The following is a 23400-nucleotide window of genomic DNA, read 5'->3' as shown; positions in this document are numbered from 1 at the left end:
CAACTTCAGAAAAATACAAAAAAAAAAAAAAAAAACTACCTCAACACCCATAAGGTGGAGAACCCATAGGCACGACGATCAAATGTTTAGGTAACATCATATTTAACCGTCCTGTTAGGTGACTCTATCATCTTTAAACTGAAAATTCTTTATTTTCTTTTAAACTGAAAACTCTTAAAAGAATCCATTTTATAAAAGTAAAAATACTATGAGAAATATTACTTTGTTTGTTTGTTTTTTATTCAGTGAGAGGAGGGGAGGTAGAGAGACAGGTTGGCACATGTGACCCCTACCTGGATCCACCCGGCATGCCCACTAGGAGGCGATGTTGTGCCCATCTGAGGCATTGCTTCATTCCTCAGCAACCAATCTCTTCTTAGCACCTGAGGCAGAAGCCATGAAGCCCTCCTCAGCACCTGGGATCAACTCTCTCCAATCAAGCTATGGATGCAGGAAGGGAAGAAAAAGAGAGAAAGAGAGAGAGAGAGAAGTGAGAGAGGGAGAGGTTGAGAAGCAGATGGGTGCTTCTCCTGTGTACCCGGACCAGGAATCAAACCTGGGACATCCACATGCTGGGTTGACGCTCTACCACTGAGTCAACCAGCCAGGGCAGAAATATTATTTAAAACTAATAAAATGTATATAGTAACAACAGAGTCAAAAAAATTGCTCAAATAAAATAAACTACTACTGAATTTAAAGGTCCACTGTTTAAACAATAGTATATTATCATGTTATGCTTAATGGTTATTTAAAGTTTCAAATATATAACAACAAATTTATTCAACATTCACCAAATATTTATTGAGTGCCTACTATGTGCCAAACAAATGGGTCTACATGCTAAGTATACATCAAAGTACAAACTTTTGGCTATTCAACAGGCATAAACTTTCAGTTAAATGATGAATAAGTTGTAGAGATCTGCTGTACAATATTGTACTTACAGTTACCAATACTGTATTATACACTCAACAATTTGTTAAGGGGGTAGATCTTATGTTATCTTCTTATTACACTAAAACAAATTTCAAACAAACAAAAAGATTAAAAAATAACACTTTACAAAAACCCTCACTCTGATTAAATTTAATTCTGACAAATATAGAGAAATACATATACAGAAAAATGGTAATTAAAACACAGAATATATAATAATAGGCACAAATATTATATTGCTATATGAAATATGTATATACATTCATTAACATAAGATTTAGAAACAATAAATTTAATAGTCATCTGATCATTTTTGTTAAATAGTAAGTTAACAATTGCATGAAAAATTTTTAATTTTGAAATGTTAAAAATGTTCTGCATTCTAGCTGGGAACACTCAACAACTCATTTCAGTAATTATTTATTAAAGATTATTTATTATTATTATTATTTTATTAGAACATTTATCCTAGCAGCTATTTCTGGTCTTATGGAGGGCCCAGGCAAGATGCCAGGTCCCTGATACAATATAATGCATTCCATGATAGGGAGAAAGAGAAAAAGCCTTAATCTCAGGTGCCTGGGTTCATCAAAGGAGATGAACTATAAGTTTACATATAAAGAAATAAAAAAACATTCCCATAGCAGCCAAAGCACAGACAAAAGAACTATAAATTACACCTTAGAAATTCAGTCTATTAGGGTAATAAACTATATTTTCATTTGATCTAAACAGGCTCATATTTTAAGTAAAATTAAAACATTGCAGAAAACAGTAAATAAAATATTTTGATAATTTGTGCTTTCCTCTTATTTCAGATTCTTCCAGAAGTCAATGAGTTTTGAGGTATATCCATTGGTAAAAAATTTGTCATGGGCAGAGTTTGATGATGCTGACATTTGAACATGGCGAACATTGCCCTCCTAAACCTACAATAAAAAGGAAAAAAATCTGGCATTGTCTTATAATGACTTGGACTTTATTTTTAAGCCAGAGAGAGAAAGAAAGACAGACAGGAAGGGAGAGAGATGAGAAGCATCAATTCTTTGTTGCGGCACCTTAGTTGTTCATTGTCTGCTTTCTCGTATATACCTTGTCCAGGGGAGTGGGGGCTCCAGCTGAGCCAGTGACCCCTTGCTCAAGCCAGAGACGTTTGGGCTCAAGCCAGCGACCTTGGGTTTCAAGCCAGTGACCATGGGGTCATGTCTATTCTCCCATGCTCAAGCCGGCAAGGCAACCCCGCCCTCAAGCTAACGAGCCCCTGCTCAAGCCTGCGACCTCAGAGTTTCAAACCAGGGTTCTCAGTTTCCCAGGTCAATCCACTATCCATTGCGCCACCGCCTGGTCAAGCTGTTCAGAAACATTTTAGACATTACTTACTTTTTATTAGCAACCACATAAATACAGGGATTATAGAATGTAGACGATTTTGCAAACAGTGGAGCAATGATGGCCATTGAGGGAGGAATCTTCCTTGGTTCACCAAATGAAGCCCATAAGCACACGATCGAATAAGGGGACCACGCCACCAGAAACATGAATATCATTATCATAGACATCTGTAAAAAAAACAATATTTGCCAAACCCGATATAATAGCTAAATAATTAATATTTCTAAAATAGCATAAAAATAATCTAGATTGGAATTTGAATGTTATGTTGTTGATGACAGAAAGGAAAACCTGAATTGTCCCCCTCATTGGTCTTTGCCCATATCCAAAAAAAAAAAAAAAATCACTTGTGATAGCAAGAGTTTGTTAAATAGATAGAATGTGAAGAACAGCTCCTTTCTTTTGGTGTGCTATGGAAGAATACAAATGCTGCCTTTGATGACAAGCAGATATATACCACTCCCAACCCATTTCTAGTAATTGTGCTATGGACTCCTGGCATATACAGACTAATCCACTGCACAGAACTCAGAAAGTCTCAGGAACTGCTGACGACAGCTAGCTCTGAATGTGGGGCTGCCTGAGAAACTTAAAACCAAACTCACTGAAATGTGCAAAAAGAAGTAGTTAGACTTCTGAGTTCCCCCTGCATTTGGCCAGGAAGCTGCGCTGTCCTTTCCTCAGAAGCACCCAGAAGGTCAGTGTAAGAAGGGAGAGCAGGAGCTCAAGACTGGAGGATACTAGGCTGAGCTAAGAGCAGGAGTGTTGTACTAAAAAGAGGGGTGCTTCATACTGTTCCCTCCCTGCACTGAGCCATAACCATAGGGGAAGATAGACTTGTACCTCCCACCTGGGAACGTGAAAGAATCTTCTCCTTGGAAACTGACCAGCCCAGAAGAAAACACCTAAGAGACACAAATTGTCAGAAAGCTCCCTAAAGAAACTCCCCAACAAAGGAGTCCGTCCAGAGCTTACAGTCACCTTTCTAGTGCATCACTCTCAAGAGCAAGCACAGTCACTGACCACCAGACACTGGGGAAACACAGAAAACTGACAGGCAGAGACCAAAACAGTTCAGAAACTCAGGAGCAACAAAAACTATGAGATGAACAGAAGGAAAATGAAAATATATACATAACAATATCACAAAAGTGAGAGAAGATATAAAACAAGAAGAGGAGGTTATTTTAAAAAAACTATAGGGTATAAAACAATTCTGTTATTTATAACAATGGTTTTTGTCCTATATATAAAAGAGTAAGCAGAATTTATCAATTTAATAGAAAGGTTAAGCTAAATGAGGTGAGTGGAACAAATACAGGGTCAGATTCTGTCTTTATTAAAATTTTATATTACTTTCAATATTGGCTTTTGCATTAACTTTAATTGTTTTAAATACTGCATTAAGGAGGGGGTTGGGGGAGGGGAGGGGCACAAAGATCATGGCTTTTCAGCATTTGCCATATTCCCCCTTTAATGTATAGACAGACAGCAAATATTTACTTATGGTGTTTCCACTATAAAGACTGCTGTCTTAGGGACAAATGCTGATGAACTATTTCAGCAGTTCCTCCTTCTTCAAAGACTTATATGTCAACATAGAGCTCCATGTTTCATAGGACATACTCAAGCTCACTCCATGCTGCCTGGAGCTTTAGCACAAGGGAATGCCCTTTATTTTTTCTCTCTCTCTCTCTTTTCTTTTCTTTATTTTTTTTATTGTATTTTTTCTTTTATTTATTTATTTTTTGTGTTTTTCTGAAGATGGAAATGGGGAGGCAGTCAGACAGACTCCCGCATGCGCCTGACCGGGATCCGCCTGGCATGCCTATCAAGGGGAAATGCTCTGCCCATCTGGGGTGTTGCTCTGTTGCAACCAGAGCCATTCTAGAGACTGAGGCAGAGGCCATGGGGCCATCCTTAGTGCCCGGGGTGGCTTTGCTCCGGTGGAGCCTTGGCTGCGGGAGGGGAAGAGAGAGACAGAGAGGAAGGAGAGGGGGAGGGGTGGAGAAATAGATGGGCGCTTCTTCTGTGTGCTCGGACTGGGAATCGAACCCGGGAATCCTGCACACCAGGCCAAGGCTCTACCACTGAGCCAACTGGCCAGGGCCTAGGAATGCCCTTGTTGATCAAGCTACCCAAAAGAAAATTATATAGAGCAACCATGACAGACCGAGCAAGTCAGTCTCATACTATTCATCACCAGAACGCTGCAGCCTGGTGTAAACAGTTTCAACTTTCTCGGGAAGTAGCACGGCAGATTGGGAAATCCTGTCCAAGGGGTCCTATACTGCCCCTTCATTTGGAGTTAACCCTCAAAGACCCCTACCAGGACAACTTTGGCAGATGGATGTTACTCATATACCTTCATTTGGCAAACAGTCCTTTGTTCACGTTACAGTGGATACATATTCCGGATCTATAGTAACCTCTGTCAGAACAGGAGAGGCTGCTAAGCATGTTATAGCTCATTGTCTGTATGCATTGTTCTATTATTGGATTTCCTAAACTGGCTAAACTGAAAATGCTCCTGCATATGGAGCAAAAGCCTTCACTGTATTTTTTCATGCTTACAATCTTTAAAGTTAAGGTATTATTAAAGTGTACTCAGCAAACATTTTAAGGCCAATTAAAAAAAAAATTTTTAAGGGGGCAGTCATATCCTGGAACTCCTACGGGTCTACCATATCATACTTTTTACTTAAAAAAAAATTTACATTTCTTTTGAATGCTGATGAACAGGAGACACCAAATCTTTTTCGCCTGCAAACTACTACCTTCTTTATTAGATCCAGCTAATAACACTGTTTTGTCTTTTTCCAAATAGCTTCAGATATATGGAAAAGATTTATATAGGTGGATGGGGATCCTCAAACCCCTCAGCGAGATCTTCTGAGCATGGCTTTTAAGATACCTAGAGGCAGAAAAAGCCCAATAGAGATCAGGGGAACTACCAGCTTTTAGGATACACCCTTAAAGGCTCCAACGCCCCAAAGGGATCTCATAGGATGCCATCTGGATCCTGCTTCAATAGTGGAAAGGAAGGTCATTGAGCTAAAGCCTGCCAGGCTTACATGCCTCTGCTGTGAGGAAACAGGGACACTGGAAGGTAGGCTTCCCCCTTGCTCCTCTAAGGGAGGGTTCAGTCTCTTCCAGCCCTGCTCCAGCCACCTATGACCTAACCTTGCCCAGAAAGCTGGGGTTTGCCACTGAAGGCTGAAGGTGCCCAGGGCCGTCGGCCCCATCTACAACACTGTGGACAAGCCTAGGGTATTTCTTCCAAGAAGCAGGTAAACTAATCTCATTTGCACAAGGGCCACTTAACTATGTTTTGCCTGAATAGTCAGGTTTTTTATTCTTCCCTCAAAGATCTCTGTTGTGGGTGTTGATAGTCCTATTTTCTGCTGCTTTGTTTAATATATAGTGTTTCCTTTATCCCTCCTACCTCAATGCCCCACTCATATTTCAGGCTGGGACCTACTCCTAATTTAGAGCTCGCTTTCCTCCTTTTGCCAACTTCTATTATGAATCTACCTTTGCCACCCAGCTTAGTGTATCCCAAGGTTCTCTTTACCAGGCCACAGTCACAGAGCTCCAGGGAAAAGCAACCTGGTCTCATCTCTCCAGGCAGAGGAGAACAGAAGCTCCATATCCACGCATGCTGCGAATGGCTTTTACAGTCTACCTGAATCATTACCAGCTAGAAGCAGCGGTCATTGGGACTTGGACATGAGCTGCAAAGTATAGAATGGTGACAACTCCAGTGCCATGCGGACTTTTCCTGGATGTGGACTTTTCCTGGACTCCTGCTCCCTGTGACAGCTCCTAACAGACTGAACTGTGGTTGGGTTGCATTTTTCAGGGATTTGGCATGGTGATGGGGACAACTTGGACTTGGTGAACATGTTAAGGACACTACTCTTTTATGGATTCTTGCTGTATTGGCCAAGAGTTTGCTTAAAGGCTTTTAATCACTGTAAAAAAAAATAGAAGACTGGATAAAGAAGATGGAGCGCATATACTCCATGGTATACTATTCAGCTAGAAGAAATGATGACATCGGATCACTTACAGCAGAATGGTGGAATCTTGATAACATTATGCGAAGTGAAATAAGTGAATCAGAAAAAAACAAGAACTGCAGGATTCCATACATTGGTGGGACATAAAAATGAGACTAAGAGACATGGACAGGAGTGTGGTGGTTACGGGGGGTGGGGGGAGGGAAGGAGGGAGAGGGGGAGGGGAGGGGTACAAAGAAAACTGGATAGAGGGTGACGGAGGATGATCTCTCTTTGGGTGATGGGTATGCAACAGAACTAAATGACAAGATAACCTGGAAATGTTTTCTTTGAATATATGTACCCTGATTTATTGATGTCACCCCATTAAAATAAAAACTTATTTATAAAAAAAAAATACTGCATTAACTGCTTTTCTTATTACTGAGCTTTCTGGTGCCTACTTAAATTTTGCACACAAGGTTTGAGCCTCGCTCTCCTCATCCAATCCCAGACCAGGGCAAGATTGAGGAGATCGCTCAGAAAGTAGAAACAAAAACAAACAAATTAAAAAAGAAAACAATCAAATAAACCAACCCAAACAGGAACAACATAGGAGAGGAAATTTTTTTAAAAAAATAAAAGAAGTTCCAGGAAATGAGAATAGAGAAAACAGAGCTGGTAGGAGACCACCAGAGAAATAATGTAAGAACTCTCCCAAAGCGAGGACCTGGGCCTTCTCATTGCACGCACTAGCACACGGGTGAATAGAGAGCCTCACAAAGCCCCATCAGTAGGAAATGGCAGAAAACCAGAGACACAGAGACAACCCTTCCAGCCTCCAGAAATAACACACAGATTGCTACAGAGGGTCAGTGAGTCACGAGAATGCTGTCAGAACATAGTAACACAGAAACTAGGAGGCTATAGAGTATGTCTTCAGAATTCTTTGAAAATCATTTTTCTACTTAGAGTTTTATACCAGGCAAACAATCAATTCAATATGATAGTAGAATTTTAGACATTTTCAGACATGCAAAAATCTTTAAAAATTTACCTCCTGATAGCTTTCTCAAGAATCTTCTTGAGAATGTACTCCACCAAACAAGAGGGAATAACCAAGAAAAAGGAAGCCATGCAACCCAGAAAACAGGTGATCTGGGCTGGAAGTGCCGGTGATGAGGGAGACCTGAGGATGCCATCTCTCTGGACTATGGTTTTATAGAACAGCCATGTAGAGCAGAGCAAAAGGCCCACAAGTGCCAGGAAGCAAAATGCCAAGAAAAGAAGAAAGTCTCTGATGTAGTTGAAAATACTGAGAGGAAATAGAGGATGCTGGTGGAGAGATTAGAGATGATTAGTGACAGGTACACAGAACAGTAAGCAAACAAAATCACAAAGAGAGGGAAAGGGAGGGATCAGGGAGGGACAGCGAGAGAGAGGAGGATGGAGGAAGAGAAAGGAAAAATAAACAAATTATTAACTCCACGGGGAAAAAAATTTATAAAAAATCAATCAGTGATTACTACATTATATAAGTGTCTAATCACTGGGTTGGATACCTGAAACTATTATAATATTGTACATCGATTATAATTGAAAAAATTAAAAGTTATTTAAAATGAAATACAAATCATTGATTCCTACAGATGTTTTCAATAAATAAAATTTAGATAATCGAAATAATGTAAAATTGATGCTTTGTATAACTAAAAATGATGAGGAGAGAGAAAGGTTGGTGGGGAGGAATAGAATAAATTGGTTGTTATAAGAAAAATAAATTCTCATTGTCTGTAGTGGGAAATCAGAGATAATGGCAAATAAAATATTTAAAACATCAGTTAAGTACATTGTTTGAAAATATGGAGGCAAAACACCAGACAAAAGAGCCAGTGAATAAGAATCGAAGGAGCGGGAGAGGTGACTGCCAGAGTCAGGGACCACGTCTGTGTACAGCCTGATTACACACATTTTTAAGGATTTTAATGTCTTACCTTTGTTACATCTACCTGATCTGACCAATCTCTGTTGAGGTACTCAGTGCAGTTACTAATAGTATGACATTTAATGGATCGAGTGACATGGTAATAGCAGTAAAACATCACTGTCAAAGGCACAATAAAATTTATCGCAATAACTGTCATCGTGAAAGAAACAAAAGATCTGAAAATTGAAAAGAAAAATTATTAAATCACTACTTGTTTAATGAACTAAATAGAGGAAGGGAAACAGGATAATTATTAGAAATAATACTGGCATTGTCCAGCAGTCATATTATTAAATACCTTAAGAACTATATTTGACTTTTAGCCCATTTAGACTAGAGGTTGGCAAACTATGGCCGATGGGCCAAATCCAGCCTGCCATCTATCTTTGTAAATAAAGTTTTGTTGGAACCACATAGATAGATACTATCTATGGCTACTTTCACAGACAATGAATAGTTGTAACAGAGTCTTGCCTATAAATACTTAAATTATTAACTTGTCAACCCTTTATAGCATAAACTTTGGAATTAAATTTAGTTTGAGAATGAGAAAATTTTTGTTTGTTTTTCTGAGTAATCTTTCATTTTTTTTTAACTAAATTTTTCTCTTTTCCCTGGTGAATACTGAAGAACATCATTAACCAGCAAGCAACTCCTTGCAGTGATGGTGCTTTTGCTACATAATTCTCAGAAAATGCTTTATCACCGGCTCATTTGGAAAGATAGAAAGGAGTCAGCCTCAGCTTTCGTCGAAGCTGCATGCTGTCTGGCAATACTAACACTCCTCTTTCTCTCAGATTCTCCCTCTGCTTCTCAGCAAGTATCAGAAGGTGCTCTGTGTCTCCTTTGCTGCCAGAGGAGAGAGAAGGGACAGGGTAAGGGGGGCAAGGGGAGCTGAGCGGCCTTTACTTGCTAACAAGCATAATTCAATGCCGGAACTGCATCACCACTAACAATGCAGCCTTTCACCACTCTGTACAGAAAACATTCGGTAGGAGTGTCAATTTGAAATAGTGAGAAAATGTCTACATTAGAAGCATTTGATTATGAAGTGTAAAAGTGTCGCTTACACATCATTTTTCCGCCAGTTTATGGTACAGGTGGCCCCAGTAGGATCTGGGGCATAACTAGCCCACCCTATGATAGGCATCGAAGCCCAAAAGAGGCCGTTGATCCAGGCCCCCAGAATCATGCTGATGTAAGTGTTGGTGGTCATTCTTCTTCCTATTAGCAAACATATGAAATATTAGCATCATCTGCCAATAATGGAATTCATATCTTCAATTTGTTTTAACTGACAGTTCAAAGTTGTTATCAAGTAGATTGTTTACAGAACACTTTAGCTCATTCAAGGCTTGTCCACATGATTAAAATGACCACCCAGAGAAGAAGCAGAGAGAAGTGCTTTCTCGACCTAAGAAAACAAGCATCTGCAAAGACCCCAAAGTGGGGAAGAAAGGGTGGCCAGGACCCCAAAGCAAGAGGGCCCTCATCAAAGCTAGAAAAGTAACAGGGCCTTGGAGGCTGTTATGAAATTTGAATTTTATTCTAAGTATAATAAGAAATCATTTAACCTTTTAAACAAAGATTATCAGAGAAATAAAGCTGACCATGACTGCAATACATCACATTTACATTTTAAAGTGAATGTGTGTCAGGTGGTACTCAGTCAAGGTATGGATTCATTGGGAAAGCTGAGGAAAGTGTGCACCTGTGTCAGGACGGCAAATGGTCAGGTACCGATCCACGGCCACGACCGTGAGTAAGCCGATACTTGCCATTCCAAAAAAGATATTCAGTCCAGCATAAATCTGAAAATCAAAATTGTAATGAACTTATCATTCTACATGCCTTCCAAAAGACATTTACATATTTATCCCGTTGCTAGAATATATTTTAAATACGTTAAATATTTTTTATTGTACTAATTTTAAAATATATTTTCCATTGTCAAATTGTTAACTGGTTTAATAAAAACATTTATGAAAAGTGTTTTGAGACTTTTCTTTTTTAAGTAAACTCTGTTTTTAATTTTTAAGACTTAAAAGTAAAACTTCTATACAACATACTCTGCAAACAGAATGTAAAAACAAACCATAAATTAGGTACAATGCATATAACCAACAAATCGTTAGTATTCAGAAGGCAGACAATTCAATAAGGGGAAAAATCAAACAGAAATATAAGCTAAAAAAAAAAGAAATATAAGCTATTCATTCAAAAGTAGACCTGAATGTTTATGACATAAAAAAAAGATGTATACCACATTACATATTCAAAAAAGTGAAAATTATAAATAGATACCATTTTACACCTATCAAAATGATAAAGATTTAAAAGTCTGACAATCCCAAGTAGTGTGAAGTAACAGAAGTTCTTGTAAGTGGCATAATCATTTTGGAGAGTAATTTGGCCACATCTGATAAAGTTGAAGGTGAACATTTTCTACAACCCAAACTAAGAAATGTGTCATAAGAAACTCTCACATATTGTAGGAGACATACAAAAGAACATTCAGTGAAGTCTTGTTTATGACACAAAACCATTGGGAATAAATGCTCAATAACGGGAAAAATGAATAAGTATGTTGGGGTATGTTTATAAAATGGATGACTTACAGCTACATGTATTAACATGGCTAAATCTCAAAAATATTAACTAATGAGAGAAAGTTGCATAATTCAAATGATATATTATTCATACAAAATTTAAAATATTCAGACATTATTTAGTTTATGTACACATAAACATGCTGTAAGATAGAAAAGCATTTCAAGGAGAGAGGGGAATAAGATTGGAATGGTATGCAATGATCTTCCACAGTATCTGTAAAGTTTCATATCTTTAAAAAGAGAAACAACCTGAAACACATATATAAAAACATAGGACTTGACAAAACTTGTTGGTGCACACATGGGTATACATTATTTTTTATTAGTCTTATTTTACCCTTTATTGTTTTATAGTTTTAAATAGTAAACTGTTAAAAAAAATCAGGCCAAAAGTTTGTCTACTATTGTAGTGCAAATTAATATTAATTTATTTTCTTGTCAGTAAAAGTAATAGTTGATATATTTAACAGCAGTTCTCATGAAGGACTTTCCATATATATATATATATGCATATATATATATATCAATAACATGGTAGAGATAGCTTAACTACATTACTTAAATATTATGATATATCATTAATATTTATAGTTTCAAATAAAAACAAGATATTGCTTGGCCCTGGACGGTTGGCTCAGTGGTAGAGCATCGGCCTGGGGTGCAGGAGTCCCTGGTTTGATTCCCGGCCAGGGCACACAGGAGAAGTGCCCATCTGCTCCTCCACCCCTCCCCCTCTCCTTCCTCTCTGTCTCTCTCTTCCCCTCCCACAGCTGAGGCTCCATTGGAGCAAAAGATGGCCCAGGCGCTGAGGATGGCTCCTTGGCCTCTGCCCCAGGCGCTAGAGTGGCTCTGGTTGCGACAGAGTGATGCCCCGGATGGGCAGAGCATCGCCCCCTGGTGGGCGTGCCAGGTGGATCCCGGTCGGGCGCATGCGGGAGTCTGTCTGACTAACTCCCTGTTTCCAGCTTCAGAAAAATACAAAAAAATACAAGACAAAAACAAAAAAACAAAAAAAAACACAAGATATTGCTTTTTGAATTTGCAGTATGCAAGTTTTCATTTGAACTTACATGTTTTTGCTTTTCTTCTCTAGTTGAATGTTAATTTTTTGGTTAGTTTGTTATATTTTCCTTTGGGTTGTGGAAAATTTTTAACATAACAATAGCTAGTGATTTCATTTCTCATATTAAAGAATATATTTCCTAGTCACTCCTGAAACTGGTTTTAATAAGTATACAATAACTATTATTTTACATGAACTTATTTGATTGAAACCCTTGTGATATTTTAGACATTTAAATTTATATCTCTTGAATCTACTTTATTTAGCTTTCATTCCAAAAGTCTCCAATACCTGACATCCTGCATATCCAAATTTCCAACGTCCATACAGATCTGACGCAGCAGACATGGGATAGCCAATGCTACTGACCCCTATATCAGTAACAGCCAGGTTAATGATAATTGCATTTGTGGGTGTCCGAAGTTCCTTGTACTTAATGAAGATGCCCAGAACTATTATGTTGCTGAGAATACTTATCATACCTGAGAACATACACAAAAATATTATATACTTTGTTTACTTTAAATATTTAAAAGTAGTGTTAAAATTAAATATTTAAGCCCTTTTTATGCATGTATATGTTCATTGCAGCATTATTTACCACAGCCAAGATATGGAAGCAACCTAAATGTCCATCAATAGGTGAAGGGATAAAGATATGGTACATACAATGGAATATAAATCAGCCATAAAAAAAAATAACAAAATCTTACCATTTGCAACAACATGGATGGATCTGGAGGGTTCTCTACTAAATGAAATAAGTCAGACAGAGAAAAGCAAATACCATATAATTTCATTTATTATGCAGCATCTAAAACAAAACAAAATAAACAAACAAAACAGAAACAAACTCATAGATACAGAGAACATTTTGATGGTTGTCAGATGAAAAGGGATTGGGGGATAAATGACAAGGAGAGAGGGAATAAGAAGTACAAATTGGTAGTTGAAAACCAGTCATGGGGAATGCAGTCAATAATATTTTAATGACTATACGTGGTGTAAATGGTTACTAGACTTATCAGGGTGATCACTTCATAAGTTATCTAAATATCTAATTACTATGTTGTACACTTGAAACTAATATAATATTTCATGTTAACTGCAATTGAAAAATAAAAGCTTGTGTTAAAAAAGCTCCCACAAACAAAGTTCCAAGAAACAGTATTTACTTACCCTTTCTATCAATACATGAAGCATATTCTAACATGGTATAGCCTAGTTTCTGTTTTCATGCTGAGTACATGAAGACATTTAGTGACAATCAGGGAAATTTGAATATGACTGAGTTTTAGATGATATTAAGGAATTATTGTTGACTTTATTTGGTGTAATAATGATATTGTGTTTATGTAGGAAAATATATTTTAAAGATACATACTGAAATTTTAAAAGGCAGGATGTATGATATTTACTTTAAAGTACTTCAAATGGATTGTTAAATCTAGGTGATGACACATGACTTTTTTAAAGTTGGCAATACCAAGAGCTCCTGAGGATGCAGAGTAATTGAAACTCTTATATACTGCTGGTAGGAATACTAAATGCGACAGCCACTCTGGAAAACACTTCTGCAGTTTCCCATAATATTAAGCACAGACTTACCAGGACCCAACAACCTCACTCCTAGATATATATGCAAGATAGGTGAGAATATACATCCACACAAAGATTTGATAGTGCACATGAATGTTGACAGAAGCTCTATTCCTAATAGCCAACAAGTAGAGATAAACCTAAATGTCTGTCAACTGACAAGTGCATTTCTAAAAAGAGGTAAAATAGAATAATAATCAGCAATAAAAAAGAATAAACCATTATTAAATGTAACAGCATGGGTGACTCTAACATACTATGTTATGTTAAAGAAGCTACACTCAAAAAACTAAGAACTATATGAATCCATACATAGATGGGACATAAAAATGAGACTCAGAGACATGAACAAGAATGTGATGGTAATGGGGTTGGGGGGGGATTGAGGGGGAGGAGGGGATGGGGCGAGGAAGGAGAGAAGGGTGGGGGAGGGGAGGGGCACAAAGAAAACCAGATAGAAGGTGACGGAAGACAATTTGACTTTGGGTGAGGGGTATACAGCATAATCAAATGTCAAAATAATCTGGAGATGTTTTCTCTCAACATATGTACCCTGATTTATCAATATCACTGCATTAAATTTAATAAAATAAAATAAAATAAAATAAAAAGACTGAGCTAGAAAAAGAGGCAAAAAAAAAGAAGCTACACTCAAAATGTCACATACTCTCTCATTCCTAGGGCTACGAGCTGGATGAGGAAAGGCTTACGCTCAAAGTGGTGCCAGTGCAGGGTCAGAACCTGAGTAGGGACCATCTTTCTCTCGTGCGCGGTAGGCACATCACATGCCTCACTCTAGCCTTGGGCTGTGGTAATTCCATTTATGTGACATTCTGGAAAAGGCAAAAGGGAAAATGGGAATAGAAAGCAGATGAGCGCTTGCCAGGGCTTGGGATGGTGAAGGGTTGACTACCAAGGAGAAGAATGAGGAAGGTGGTGGTGGTGGTGGTGGTGGTAGGGGGTGATAGACCGTCACCTGATTGTGGTGGTGGGAACATAACTATGCATTGTCTAAATTCATGGAACACACCAAAAAGAGTAAATTTTACTCCATGTAAATTTTAAAAAGTAAATACAAAGCAAAAAAAAAAAATAATCCAGGTGATGAATATGTGGAAATTCATGATACTATTTTCCCTAGTTTTTTTTTTAATGTTTGGTATTTTTTGTGAGAGAGTAAAACATCAAAATGCCAGTTGTCTCCAAATATATTGCTCCCACAGAGTACATTGCCCAACCCACGGTTTTAAAAACACTGCGCTGAGTCATACATTTCTCTAATGTTTGAATAATTTATGATAATAATATATTATTCTGTAATTTGAAAAATAAAAAGACAGTTTTTTTTCACAAAGACATTCATTACCGCTTTATTTATAATAAAGAAACAAACTAAATGCTCAAGATTGGAGAGGTTAAATAAATTGTGGTACAGCTATGTGATGGAATCTTACACTAATTAAAAGTATTTTTACATAGGATTGTATAATAGGGAAAGGCTTATACAAAATCAAATGTAAAAAGGAGCATATATAGTGTATTTATAGCATAGTTTTAACTATGTTAAAATTTTTTTGCTAAGAAGAATAGAAGCAAATAAATCAAATTATTAGCTGTAAAAAATAAATAAATAAAATTTCAAAGCCCATTCAAAAACATAGCAAATCTATTTTAATTCATTGATTTGAAGAGCTCTAGCTGTTCTTAAAACTATACTGCTCACAAAATTTAGTGAATATTTATTGCTTCGTATTCATTTTAAAATATCCCCTAATGTTTGTGAGCAGTGTAGTTTCCTATCTTCACAGTCTTTCTGTAAAATAGAAATAATAAAACCAAAATGTAAAGAATCTGCCAATTGCATAACCCAGCACTGAAAATAGGTTTTAATGTCATCACTATTAATTACAGTCTTTGAAATTCTTCCCTTGCTTTTCAGGATACCATTTCTGCTGACTTTTTAGATATATGTAGAACTTTTTTGGTAGAATCTTTTGGTAGCTTAATTTTCTCCTTATCCTTCCTGAGACCTAAGACTCTTTCTCTATAGTTTTCTTTCTCAAGACTCAACTGTCATACTATCATCCTACAAGCTCTTCTGTTACTTTCCAGCCCTGACCCAAGCTCCAGTTCCATATCCCTTTTCATTCAACTATATACTTGTCATCAAACATTTATGAAGTGTCTATTATGTTTGTAAGATCATATGATGGGCCTGACCAGGAGGTGGCGCAGTGGATAGAACGTCGGACTGGGATGTGGAGGACCCAGGTTCGAGACCCCGAGGTCGCCAACTTGAGTGCAGGATCATCTGGTTTGAGCAAAAGCTCACCAGCTTGAACCCAAGGTCACTGGCTTGAGCAAGGGGTTACTCAGTCTGCTGAAGACCCACAGTCAAGGCACATATGAGAAAGCAATCAATGAATAACTAAGGTGTCACAATGAAAAACTGGTGATTGATGCTTCTCATCTTTCTCTGTTCCTGTCTGTCTGTCCCTTTCTCTGACTCTCTGTCTCTGTAAAAAAATAAATAAATAAATAAATAAATAAAAATAAAAAATTAAAGATCATATGACGGTTCCAATATTACTTGAAACTCAATAGGTCCAAATCTGAGTTCTTCATCAAACACACACTGCAAGGTTTGGCTATCCAGGGAGGAAGTCAGGCTGGCTTCAAGTACATTAAGAAGACTCACAGGTATTATCACCCTAGTCAAGTTTATAGTCTGACTCAGCCTTCAAGATGTGGAAACTCAGTGTTGCTGGTATCCCAAAATTGGCTGAACTTGGGTAAGATAGATGACTGAGCTTCTTAATCAGAACGCCAATTTATTAATTTACAAAAAGAAATATTGTTGAGTGAATCAGATGTGCATGTTAGCCTGATTAACACCTCCTACATGCGTAAGTTTCCCATAAGCCTGATGTGGGCCATACTCTGTGCTAAAGGTGGGGGTAAGGATGAACTGATTTTAGCTGAGAGATACTAGAACCATTAGTGGATTCCTAAGGGCTAAAGGAGGATAAGCAACAAAAGAAGTAGAGTTGTGTTCACTACTCTGAAGAGAAACTGGTCAGCAACCCCTAGCTATTGTCTGAGAGAGCGAAGGTTTCCAAGAATCAACACACATAAGTATCAGCTAAGGAAGAACTTCTATTATATCTTGGCACCATCCTAACTTCCATTTTTATCATCCTGTTACACTAATTTTCCAGATTCCTGTTCTTCCCCACTCCATGCTGCTGGCAGAATGAGCTTGCAACAACATTGAATTAAACTCAGCTCTTCTCTTTCTCAAACTTCCTGTACTCTCCACTCTGTGGCATAAAAGTCTACAAGTCCCAACCTGATATTCCAGGCTCTTTGCTTTGGTCTAGTTTCACACTCTCCAACCAAATTTCCACACTTGTCAAACAATCCCTCAATTCTATTTACCAAATACACCAGGCTTGTTGTAAATTTTGACTCGTATCTCTCCCACTTGGAACTCCTTACTTCTTTCCTCAGTGTATACAAATGCTGCCTGTCCTTCAAAGTTCTGTTTAAGACCATTTCTGCCCCAAAGTCTTCTACCTACAGTATACTCTTTTTAAATTCCTAGTTTTCTCAAGTGGATTTCAGGCTCCTAATGACTTCTATGTTCTTTGAGTATGTGGCATATAACGGATTTATTTAGTAAACGGACTACAACTAAAATTCAAATCGTTTAATTTCTATTATTTCTGCAAATCATAACTGAGGTACAATGACATCAAACTTGATGATCCTTTGGCTCTATTTTTAGCATCTACTATTGTAGCATGTGTACAAGAAATAAACCAAAAAGCTTAATGAATTGAAGATTCTTTCTGGGCTAGCTACAATTTTGACGATTTTAAAAGGTCAGGTAAAAAAACAGTGAAATAAATTGCTGCCTACCAAGCAAACAACCATAATAAAGTACAGTAACTATGTTGGGGGATGTCTTAGATATCATGGGTGGTGTGAGGTAAGCAATTTAGCCTTTTTCTGTTCTCTCTGCTGCTGTCTCAAGCACTCTGCTTCATTTCACCTGCTGTAGGTATTTTCTAATCAATAGACAATGAGCATTCAATAGCTAAGTCTAAGTTCATTTAATTCCCCTTGGCTTCTGTGACTGTTCTCCAGTCTCTTTGGCAGGTCCTTCTTAACCTCCTTCCCGGCCTTTCTTTCTTCATCTCTACCTTGTTAAACATGCACATTGTGCAAGTTTCTGTCCTAGTCTCCTCTTTTCATGTTCAGTACATACACTGATTTCACACATATTCGAGGCTATATGTTGATACTTTCCAAATCAATCTCACAAAATAAAAATCTATGCTTTGTACTGGACATCTCTCAAGCTGAACCCAGAAAATTCTCCTCCTGCCCCAAACCTGTTCTTCCCCACGTGTGTTCCTGTCTTGGTGAAGAGCTTCACCATCTGTCCAGTAGCCTGAAAAGGAGATCTGTTTGTCATCTTTGATCCTCCAGTTTCCACATCTAATCATCGATCTAACTTCTAGCTCTTAAATCTGTCTTTCTGTCCCCATTGCCACTACTCCCTCCTCAGAATCCTTCCTAATATTAGTCACACAAGGACCTCCCACGTGGTCTCTTAGATACCACTATAACATATTTCTGAAGTACAAATTGAATCATGTCATTTGCTGACTCCTATTGCCGTTACAACTTATGTGGTTCTTCAACCTCTTGACACAGCCATTCTCTTCAGCCTAGTATCTCTCACCCTTGATTTTACATTCATTCAGAATGAATTTACTTCAGATCTTTAATTCACCATACCCTTGGGCCTCCCAGCCTTCATTATAGAAAGAGATTTCTCAAGTTGGTAAAAGCTTATAAAACCAAACATCGAGGAGAAATAGTAAATTAAAAATTAGACTTAAAATGAAAAATCTAAATAGGATTTTAGTAAAAGTAACACATGAAATCAATGCTTTGACTCAATTCTTTTCCTCATTGTTTTGGATTTAATTGGAAAGTGTGTTTTGTTTAAGGCAGAAAATTAGGGGAACTTAAGAATAATAAATGTTTAAACAAAAGCATACAGAAGTTAGATATACTACCTTCAGATCATCTACCAAAAACCTATTCATTGCATTTCTTAATAATACACACTGTTGTGGTTGTATGTGAGGGCTCTAGAACCAAAATGCCTGAGTTCAAATCCTGATCTAACTATTTAGTAGATGTATGTGTTGGGCAAGTTACCTAAACTCCTCATCTATAAATATGGGTAAAATAAAACTTACTCATTTACTGAATTAGTGTATGGATGACTTGTTTTGTCCATGTAAATATTAGAACAGTGCTTGGTATATACCAACAATTCAAACAATGACAGTAGTAGCAGCAGTAGTGGAGGTGCTGGTAGTGGTGGTGGTAGTCATAGTCTTTGGAGTCACAACAGTAAGATTCTATCCTTAATGCTACAGAGATAAGAACCACAGAGAACATTTTCTCAACAGGAAATTTTTTTGCACACTATTTTTCTAACCAGATCAAAAATGTTAGCTTTTCTTGGTCATCTACAAAAACTAAACCAAACGTTTGTATACAAAGTATTTCTATATAATTGTAATAGATGCTTTTGTATTCTCATAGTTGCCACAGGAAAAAAAAAAATCAAAAATAGAACTTGTTCATTACTTACCATACAGGACTATTCAAATGAACGAGTTAGCATGTCTCTAAAATTTACAAAAATTAATTGAGCAACCATAATTTCTGGCTCAGAAGTAATACTCTTTGAATTATGGGGAAACTAAGAATTAGAAAGTATAAACTGGGTACAGTAAGATGTTTTACTTTTCACTCTGTTTGTGAATATATTTGAAAAATGTTATAAATCAATCCAAAAATCATGCTTATTTCTAAAATGCATCACTGAGTGTAGTTAGAAATACCTAGTGTGACTGCTCAGTATAAAACTTAAACCACAACTCAACGTCTACCTAAAGAAGATAATCAGAGCACTATTGTCATTTCCCACATCCCTTCTTTTTTGGCAAACAAATCTTTACCTTAATCTAATATATGCATCAATGAGTATGTGTATGTGGGAAGAAACAAATATTTTTCTAACACCTACTGTCTGTGTCATTTTGGTGCATTTATTGTCATTAAATTTTACTCTTCTCAACAATCATGACAGGTAGTTTATTCTTATCCCCATTTTACAGATACAAAAATGAAAGAACAAAAATGGTGAAAGGAATTCTCACTGTTGTAGAGATACTAAAAGATGCAATCCAAAGCTCGAGACATTTTCAGTACAGCCCTCCGGAATGAGCTAAATGTTCCAACTCCATCTTCAGTAAACGACAATACACTCTGCTCTCTTTTTATGACTTTAATTTTTCTTTCAGGACCTTTCAACCTTAATTATATTTTACCACCAAAGACAAAACTACAAAAACCATGTATGAGAATAGTAAATGACATAAAAAATACACTTCTGCCTTGGTGCAGTCTTCTGCAAAAAAAACCCCTCATTTAACAATATAGTAACTAAATATTTAAATTATAAAAGAATTATTAATTTTATAGGAAACTTAGCTCCACTTCACCGCTCTCACACACTGCCTAGCAAGATTCAAAGTTAACTTGTGTCATTAACCACCATTAACAATGCTTTCATTTATCCCCTCACCTATATTCTTATTTAATCTCTATAGTCAGAAAATAGAGCAAGTATCACCCTGATTTACATGAGACCCTAACTCAGAAAGCATAAGTAGCTTTGGGAGGCTGGCCAACAATATGGAACTTGAAACATTATCTCTGAACCCATGCTGAAAACCTCGGCTTTTCTTCACCCATTCAAAACCAAAAGCACTGTTAATGGAGTAAACATCCATACCTGCCATAATCAAGTAAGCTGCAACAATATTGTGTTCAGTCTGTGAAAAGACAGAGTCATCTTCATTAACAGGGTCTGAACTGTTACCTAAATTATTCCTTAGCATTTTGGAAGAAAGATATTGAGATAGGCTTCATAATAAGCCTTCAATAATAATAAAATGTTAGAAATGCCACAGGGAAGAATTTTCAGAACCAATCATTTCCACTTCAAGACCTCAAAGAATGGCCCTTTCATAAAGGCCCTCAACAAATGTGATTGGGCTAAAGAGGGAAGGATCTTACAGTAATTCCCAGAGCAAGAGAAAAGCTTATTAGCAAAATAAAGGGAAATACTAAACCACACATTTTAACCAATTTGGATAATCAGCCTTATATATATATAAAGAGATTATCAAGTGCTAACATCCTATTTAAACAGCAAACAAACGTACTGTGCAGGAGCTGACTTACTGTTCTCTACTGGGAATCAGTTCAGAAATTAGGAGCTAGGCTTACTCTTCTAAAACTACTTCAAGTCCCTGTTTTCGGCTGAACCTTTAAAGTTTTTCCATTTCAGTTCCTTTTGGGGGTTTTTTCCGTAACAATTTAATAGACACAAAGAAGTAATCTCCCAGCATCATTCCAAATCTCATGCCCCTACATGTAATAATATCATTTGGTTTATATCCTGTTTTCCTTTGCTTATGCAAACATATATTCATATAAGGGTTTGAGGTTCCTCCTCCAACTTTCTTTTAAGCAAAAATGGGGAGATGTAATTATAAAATCATTCTGTAACTGGTTTTCCACAAGCCATAGTCTGTAAACCTAAGTCTAACTTATTAATTGCTTTATATGTCATAGCATGGATATAACATGATCTACTTCAAAATTTACCCTATACTTTAATATGCACAATTATCTAATAATAATAATAATTATAGTATATATCAGCCACGCTCCTGGAATCAATCATAAAGTGTAGGGCAATTCTAATATTGTGGACCATCTTGTTAGAACTTAAAAGTTAGGTTACATAAATGGGTTACAATCTAACATGAGCATTTATTGTTAGAATAAGATATCCTTAACACATTTCCCCCATATTTTTATGCCATGTAATATTAAAATATGACTCTTCTCAATAATGAATTTCTTAAAGTCAGTTACTTGAGAGAAATGCTAGATGCACCCAAGTCAACAGTGTAAGCATGACAGAACCACTAGAGGGCTATATTTCCCCATTTAACTCCATTTTATAAATTTTACAAGGGCAGAGAGAGAAGGGACCGAAGAGAATCTTTTTCCTCAATTCTCTCAGCTAGCCAAAACTGAAGCAGTCAAATCAGGTTCAGTGACCTGTCCCAGATCTTATAGCTACCAGAACTCAAATTTTTAATAAATGTTAATACTCCAGAATATCAATATTAGTCAAGTAAATTTGAATATTCCCATAACAAAATATTTTCAAATAACCCCAGAGCAATGACTGTAATACCTAAGTAGAACTCTCCCTTTTAAAACCTTTGATAGGTTTTAAATCTTTTTTTTACATTTAGTATGCAGAATAAAACAAAAAATGTTTAGTGTTTTGGTTCACAGTGTCTTCCTTTTCTGTGAAAGATTATATACCTAATAGCATTCACTTAAATTTTCCAGAAATAATTATTTCCATTTATAAAAACTAGATGATTCCAAAAATGGCCAGCTATTTATTGTAGATAGGTATATTCAAAGTATTTTTTCATAATTCCTTCACGAGTGACACAGAAAAACTATATTGGGATGAGGTGAAATCTCCAAGTGGTTTGACTACAGACCAGTAGGATAGTTCCAACACAGCCACTTGAAGACTTTTTTAAAATAGTATAACAAAGAGTGTGGGAGCTCTGGCCAGTTAGGTCAGTGGTTACTGTTGTCTTGAAACACGGAGGTTGTGGGTTCAATCTCCGGTCAGAGCACATACAGGAAGTGACCGGTGAATGCACAACTAAAGTGGAACAACAAATGAATCCTTCCCTCTCTCCCTTCCTGACTCTCCCCAATCAATAAAAAAAAATTAAGTGTGGGAATGTTGTACTATTATTTGTCCTTGGGAATGTCATGTACCCTTTAAAGCAGGGGTCCCCAAACTTTTCACACAGGGGGCCAGTCTGTCCCTCAGACCACTGGAGGGCTGGACTATAAAAAAACTATGAACAAATCCCTATGCACACTGCACATATTTTATTTTAAAGTAAAAAAACAAAACGGGAACAAATACAATATTTAAAATAAAGAACAAGTAAATTTAAATCAACAAACTGACCAGTATTTCAATGGGAACTATGCTCCTCTCACTGACCACCAATGAAAGAGGTGCCCCTTCCGGAAGTGCGGTGGGGGCCGGATAAATGGCCTCGGGGGCCGCATGCAGCCCGCGGGCCGTAGTTTGGGGACCCCTGCTTTAAAGCTTGGCAAGCCTTTTACAAATCAAGAAGAGAAACCCTGGCCCTAACTCTAACAATTTCAACTCAAAAGATTCTAAATCAAATAGGCTCCTTTCCCATGTTGTAAAAGCACAACTGCTTCTTCCTGTGAAACATTAATTTTCAACATACTGTATTTTTTACTCCATAAGATGCACTCTTTTCCCCCAAAAAGTGGAGGGGAAAATGCCTGTGTCTAATAGAGCAAAAAATATGGTATTTTATTAAATATTTTAACATACCATTTGGTTCAGAATATTTTTTTTCTTATTTTCCTCAAAACCCTAGGCGTGTATTACGGTCAGGTACGTCTCTTACAGAGCGACAAATATGGTATTTGTTCATCATGTATATTTATGGCCTACATATTTACTTATCCTGCCACAATTCCATTAATCAAAAGAGATAAGTAAAATCCACAATAATGACAGGTAATGCTATACGCTATTCTAATGAGAATTAGGTTAGAAAA

The 23400-nt window shown here is 37.0% G+C and overlaps 1 protein-coding gene across 1 annotated transcript; it reads right to left on the bottom strand.

Moving 5' to 3' along the window:
* Positions 1-1264: 1264 nt before the first annotated feature.
* On the bottom strand, positions 1265-20656 carry RRH (retinal pigment epithelium-derived rhodopsin homolog). The gene is made up of 7 exons (XM_066385189.1): positions 20480-20656; positions 12286-12476; positions 10031-10130; positions 9390-9543; positions 8327-8495; positions 2320-2498; positions 1265-1868 (listed from the first exon to the last, which is right to left on the bottom strand). The coding sequence occupies exons 1-7, from the start codon at positions 20583-20585 to the stop codon at positions 1754-1756; spliced, it is 1014 nt and encodes a 337-aa protein (XP_066241286.1). The 5' UTR covers positions 20586-20656; the 3' UTR covers positions 1265-1753.
* Positions 20657-23400: the final 2744 nt, after the last annotated feature.

Source organism: Saccopteryx leptura, chromosome 5, assembly GCF_036850995.1.
Source record: "Saccopteryx leptura isolate mSacLep1 chromosome 5, mSacLep1_pri_phased_curated, whole genome shotgun sequence".
Classification (NCBI taxonomy): domain Eukaryota; kingdom Metazoa; phylum Chordata; class Mammalia; order Chiroptera; family Emballonuridae; genus Saccopteryx; species Saccopteryx leptura.
This window is presented reverse-complemented; position numbering and strand designations above follow the sequence as displayed.

Coding starts and splice junctions, on each gene's coding strand:
- RRH (XM_066385189.1), bottom strand. CDS start 20,585: ATGCTAAGGAATAATTTAGGTAACAGTTCAGACCCTGTTAATGAAGAT. Junction 12,477..20,479: donor AGCTTACTTGATTATGGCAG/GTATGGATGTTT, acceptor GTATGTTCTCAG/GTATGATAAGTATTCTCAGC. Junction 10,131..12,285: donor TTGGATATGCAGGATGTCAG/GTATTGGAGACT, acceptor TTTGATTTTCAG/ATTTATGCTGGACTGAATAT.